This window comes from Physeter macrocephalus, chromosome 12 (genome assembly GCF_002837175.3).
Source record: "Physeter macrocephalus isolate SW-GA chromosome 12, ASM283717v5, whole genome shotgun sequence".
Classification (NCBI taxonomy): domain Eukaryota; kingdom Metazoa; phylum Chordata; class Mammalia; order Artiodactyla; family Physeteridae; genus Physeter; species Physeter macrocephalus.
The window spans coordinates 18665004-18670784 of NC_041225.1; the positions used below are offsets into that span (position 1 = coordinate 18665004).

The window sequence follows — 5781 nt, forward strand, 5'->3', positions numbered from 1 at the left end:
GCACGTTAGTTGAGCAAAAAATCTGGCCTCTGATACCCAAAGAGTTTAAAGTCCCCTTCAAAACGTGCGTAGAGGCGCCGGACGTCTCGTTTGCTGATGCCCAGAAAGTAGTGCTCGACTTTGGTTCTGTTATACGCGGTGATGCCCGGGGGGATGGCGGGGTAAGACACCAGGTGGTCTATGCCGGCCTCCTTCAGGATGTACGGGGCGTCGTCCTCTAGGGTCTCGTGGTGGCCGATGACGCTGTACGTGATCTCGCAGGGCGCGCACAGCTCCACGTACGTCACCCAGTGGATGACGTGGTCCCCAAAATGAAGGTCCAGCCGCCTACGGTTCGGGTCACCCAGGTAGCGCACGAAGTCCTCAAACTGGATGCCCCTGGTCTCCGTTCGGTTCCTCCTATACTTCCTGATGATGCCAGGGGCGATCTCGTGCCTGTACCAAGGCTCAAAGCGGGGGTTGTGAACAAACTTATCCTTAAACGCAGAAATCAGTCTCTCGAAGGGATCCCTTACGATAAAAAACTTGAAGTATGTCTTCAAGCTAAGGGAAAAAAAATGAAGATGAGGAAGTTAACCTGATGCTGCTGGTGGTGCTGGCTGTGGGTTGTGAGGAAGAGTGAAGCGTGATGGCTGGAGCAGTGGCAGCCACCAGGCTGAGCCCCGTGCCGAGCGCACTGCACGTGGCCCTTACTTAATCCGCACGGCCACCCTTGGAAGCAGATCCTGTTATGAACCCATTTTACAGGTGAGGAAATGGAGGCTCAGAGACCTTAACTGTCCAAGACCACGGTACTCGTCACCCTCGGGGCTGCTGTGAAGACATCTATTTAACCTATGTTTTGTTTCACTTGAGTAGTTTGAAACTTCAGGAATGTTTAATAAAAGTTTTGTTCCTGTGCAGAAAACCGTTAAGGGCAGGAACCCTGACTGAGTTAGGAACAGCTGAGGCCTGAGAATGGCTCTAAGGGTACATCTTTAAAAACTCAATTCAAAATTTCCGGGGGAGGGAAAATGGGGGGCAGAGTAGGGGGGGAAGAGGAAAGGCAGAGTGAGGCTCCAGTCTCCAGCTGGCGGAAGGGGGTCTGGGGGAGCTGCCAGTGGGGGGGTGGCGGCGCAGGGGTACCTCCGTAAAGGGCCTGTACTGACAGCGACAGAGCGACGACGACACTGCCGTGATTCCGTGCGCTCACCCAGGCCAGAGACCCTCTCAGCGCTGCAGGTCTCAGCGTGTCTACTCTCACAAAAGCCCCGCAGGATCGCTGCTGAGGGGGGTGACAGGACCGCCCTCCCCCAGGAGGGTCTCTGACCGGGCATTTGACACCTGCCTTCTAAGGCTGTACACGTTGGCAAGAGTGAGTAACCAACGCCAGAAGCAATGAAAATCAAGTAGCTGAAAAGCAAGGGAGGTCAAAGATCATTCGGTGCCCTGACACTGACTAGCGTATCATGAACCTGTTCCTTTTAAACCTCGTTCTACGGGGCCATATCACAGCTGTCAAGACAACTGTCCAATCAGCTAAGGAATTTTCCCGATGCCAGTCTCCCTCCTTGTTGTGGTTGGCGAGGCCTGTGTCTCTCCACCTCTGCGGGGTCCGGCCGATCCCGCCGCCCCCCAGGGGCAGCTGCCGCGAAGGCAGGCATGACACCTTGGGAGAAAATGAAAAATGAAGTGGGGTTTCCCTGCAACCCAAATCCCTTTCTTATGAAATGAAGGTCATGTTCAGTAAGAAATCCATAAAACTTAACAAAATCAGAGCAGAACAAAAACGACCACTCATTTCTATAAGACAGTTACACAACCTTCATTTTAATGGCCTGCATGAAGGTTAGGGTGGAGAAGACATTCAGAAATTCTCACAAAGACGTGAATTTTTTTGTTGCTGTTGTTTTGTGGTACGCGGGTCTCTCACCGCCGTGGCCTCTCCCTTTGCAGAGCAGAGGCTCCGGACGTGCAGGCCCAGCGGCCATGGCTCACGGGCCCAGCCGCTCCGCGGCATGTGGGATCTTCCCGGACCTGGGCACGAAGCCGCGTCCCCCGCGTGGCCTCTCCCTTTGCAGAGCAGAGGCTCCGGACGTGCAGGCCCAGCGGCCATGGCTCACGGGCCCAGCCGCTCCGCGGCATGTGGGATCTTCCCGGACCTGGGCACGAAGCCGCGTCCCCCGCATCGGCAGGCGGACTCTCAACCACTGCGCCACCAGGGAAGCCCAAAGACGTGAATTTAAATGCGCTGAACGCTGGGCGTATGCCCGGCTGCCTCTCCCCGACACAAACCAGTAGCTCTTGGAGCCATCTGGGAAACACGCCAAGTACAGAGCCGAGCCTGGGGGTTTTATCAGCGTTCCCCTCCCCTGCTCCTACCGCTTCTGAATTTCTGCATCGCTGAAGGAAGAGAGACGCGGGAGGCCGTTCTTCTCGTGGTCGTGCACCACGCTTTCAGGGATCTCTTCGATGGAAGGAAAGGCTCCTGGGAGGCAAACAGGGAGAGGGCGTGTTGGGGATGCTGCCTTTAAAGACAGATGCCCGTCTCGAAGCCCGGGCCCGCGTTCCCCGTGGGCCATCCCAGTATCCACGTTTAGGTCCTGGAATTTCAACTGCTTCTGCGGGCAGGCTGAGAGTGAAGAAAAGCTTCTGGTGATCCACAGGCCACCTGGAGGAAACAGACGAGTTAGGAGGAGGGAGAGGGAGGGAGCAACGGCTACGGCAACGAGCACCTAAATTGGGTCCAATCTGCCACAAAAGAAAGATCAGTGCCTGCAAGCAGAATGCCCAAAACCTGCAATACTGACTCTGCCCTGGAACTGGGGGACACTGCCAGAGAACTGGGACCATGAAACCCACAGCTAGCAGAAATAATGACACAGAGGTAGAGATCAAATGTATGGACACCAAGGGGGAAAGCGGGGGTGGGGGGGGATGAACTGGGAGACTGGGACTGACAGGCAGACACTATGATACTAGGTGTGAAATAGGTTAACTAATGAGAACCTGCTGTAGAGCACAGGGAACTCTACTCGGTGCTCTGTGGTGACCTACATGGGAAGGGAATCCAAAAAAGAGGGGATACATGTGCACGTACAACTGATTCACTCTGCTGTACAGCAGAAACTAACACAACATGGTAAAGCAACTGGACTCCAATAAAAATTAATTTAAAAAAAACAAACCACCACCACACTGCTGATTCACACCCACAGCCCCAGCTCGGGCCCATCACTCCCAGCGTGACATCGCCCGGGCCGAAGAGGCTCCTAGGCAGCCTCACAGCACCCCAGACTGGCAGTGGCCAAGATGTCTGGTGCTGGACAAGCCAGGCTGATGCTGTGGGAGTGATGCGATGTATGTGAAGCACGGCTCAGAGGAGGACGAGGAGTGTCTGAGGAGAAGGCAGGGCAGGACCAAGAGCCACAGCTCCTGGTCCAGGCTGCAGAGTGGAACCTGGGGGGCCCATCCTAGGGTTGGAGGGGTGGGCAGGTGCTTTACTCTTTTCTCAACTTAGACAAATGGAAATAAAGCATCATTGTGCTGGGGTGCCACCCAAGCCTCTGCAACCCTTCAATGTGCATCTCTGTGTTAACCTTGCCATGTTAAACTCAGAGTCTGGCAGGGAAGGATCTCTGTTGGGCCATCTAAGCAGTGACCACAGCCTCCACAGAATATTTAAGCCCCGATCCAGAACCCTGTGCTAATAAGTACAGTGGATGGATGGCTATAAAACAAGCAAGATGCACATCTGCTCTCAAGGGGCCAAGAGAAGAGCCAGCTCTGTGGATCTGCGCCTGGACCTGCTCTGGTACCTGTCGCCATGCAGGTGCGTCTACGGACAGCCGAAGGCAGCCCCGGGACTGTCCCTGTCCTATCATATGGCCTGGCAAACCACTCCCGCTTCTATCCCGCCCTCATCAACGGGTTCTTCTTCTTCAAAGTCTGATGCGTGACACAGCGGTTGCAAATCTGTAAGACTTTTGTACATTTGTTGTTTTAAATCTGATTTGTAAGCTCATTCTCCGATCTCAAAAATCCAACATACTGCCGGATTACTCAAGAAGTGCACGGATTATAAGCAGAAGATGAGGCGGGTGTCTCCCTTTTCTTCCCCGACGAACCAGGGAAGAGGCCGAATGACACCCAACTCCGACACCAGCTCTGAGAGCAGCGGCGGGCCTGGGGGGCCGCGAGACGGAGAGCCCAGGGCCACGTCCCATGGGGCTCCGAGGTCCGATTCCTGATCCAGGAGCCATACAGCTGTCTACTGGAACTAGGTTTCTTTTGAAGCTGAATTTAAGACAGAGCTCATAATTATCTTGGGTCAATTCAGAGTAACTGGAGTTTAAACAAACACAGTGTCTGAAAAGAGTGGTGAGGAATCAAAGCCTTGGTGCCTGAGGGCACTCTCCAATGATCTACTTTGTTCCCGAGTAAACCCCAGATTTCCTGAAGCAGGCGGATTAGACCTCTGGATGCGGATGCTCAGGCTAAGACGCGGACGACGGCAGGCGCGGAGGCCCCCAGGCCCACCAGCGTCTGGGTGTGGGTCCTTCTCAGCACAGGAGGGCGGCTGTGGGGACAGCTGCTGGACGGCCCAGTCAGTGTGGAGCCCTGACCTCCCAGGACAGGGTGAGCGACGCGTTAAGAACCAACGCAGGGACTCCGAGAAGCGACGAGATCCACGGGCGGCGGAGACGGGGGAGCCGGGAGGCCCTGACCGCGGGCGCGGGCACGGGGGGACCCCGCCAACTTCGAACGTGGGCGCCAACGGGAAAAACGCCAGCACGCCGTCTGCGAGTCACCGGCCCTTCCCGGGCTCCTCTCCCGGCCGCCCTCCCCCACTCCCCCGCCCTGGCCCCGGCCCCCCTCCCTGCAGACCCCGAGGTCCAGGAAGGACGGACCTCGCCGGGCGCTGCACGCACCGTTCAGCACGATCAGCACTTTCTTCCACTGGGTGTTGCCTACTTTGGGGGTCTGGCAGAAGAGAATCTTGTGCCTGTCACAGACGAACATCCGGTCGAGGACAAACTTGGAGACGGCGGTGTGTGAGAGGTTCCTCAGGGTGTCGTCCCTGCACACGTTTCTGACGAGCTCCAGACGCTGCATATAGACCAAGGGTTGAATGAGCCGCCCTCCCGGCAGCATCTTCCCGGTCAGCTGCAGGGAATGGAGACAAAACAGGCACAAGGGCTTCATTGGCGGAACTGGGCGTGCCGGGGGCATTAACTCACGGAGGCCGGAGCCTGGGGGCTGTCCCCACAGAAGCAGCAGGACGGAGGGCGTGAGTCACCGCTGCGGCCCGGGGTTCAGGCTGCGTGGATGCGCTGGACCACGGTGCAGCCAGAGGCGGCTGACCCTGTCTCCTCATCCTCAGCTTGGACAAACCGCGGGGGCGGGTGGGCTGTCTGCCCGTCGCTGTGCCGATGGCACAATGGCCCATGATTCCCTGGCAACGGCAGGATAGCCTCCACTCAGCGATTTGAGGGACGGCCAGCTTCTGCCCCCTCGCTCTCCCTCCGTGTAACCTGAGTGTAAGTATGTGGACTGTACCTAAGAACCCGCTGTCTACACAGACGGTGGCCGCTTTGAAGATAACCTGGTACATCGGTGTATCTAGTTTATTAATTTAAGAAAACACCTTAGGTCATTCAGTCTGGGTTTTAAAAAGGCAGGAGGGGCTTCCCTGGTGGCACAGTGGTTGCGCGTCCGCCTGCCGATGCAGGGGAACCGGGTTCGCGCCCCGGTCTGGGAGGATCCCACGTGCCGCGGAGCGGCTGGGCCCGTGAGCCATGG

General features: G+C 56.7%; 1 protein-coding gene across 6 annotated transcripts in view; it reads right to left on the minus strand.

Annotated features, from left to right (window-relative positions):
• Positions 1–5781, minus strand: part of CHST10 (carbohydrate sulfotransferase 10) — a 25125-nt gene continuing 19344 nt past the window's right edge. For 3 of the 6 annotated variants that reach the window (XM_055088995.1, XM_055088996.1, XM_055088997.1), the window contains 3 exons: positions 4911–5145; positions 2362–2650; positions 1–543 (listed from right to left, as the gene is read on the minus strand). In XM_055088995.1, the coding sequence (XP_054944970.1) occupies positions 6–543; positions 2362–2650; positions 4911–5145 (1062 nt within the window). In that variant the 3' untranslated portion in view covers positions 1–5. Of the gene's footprint in view, positions 544–2361; positions 2651–4889; positions 5146–5781 lie in introns of all 6 variants that reach the window. The other 3 variants (XM_028497078.2, XM_028497079.2, XM_028497075.2) reach the window with 2 other exon arrangements.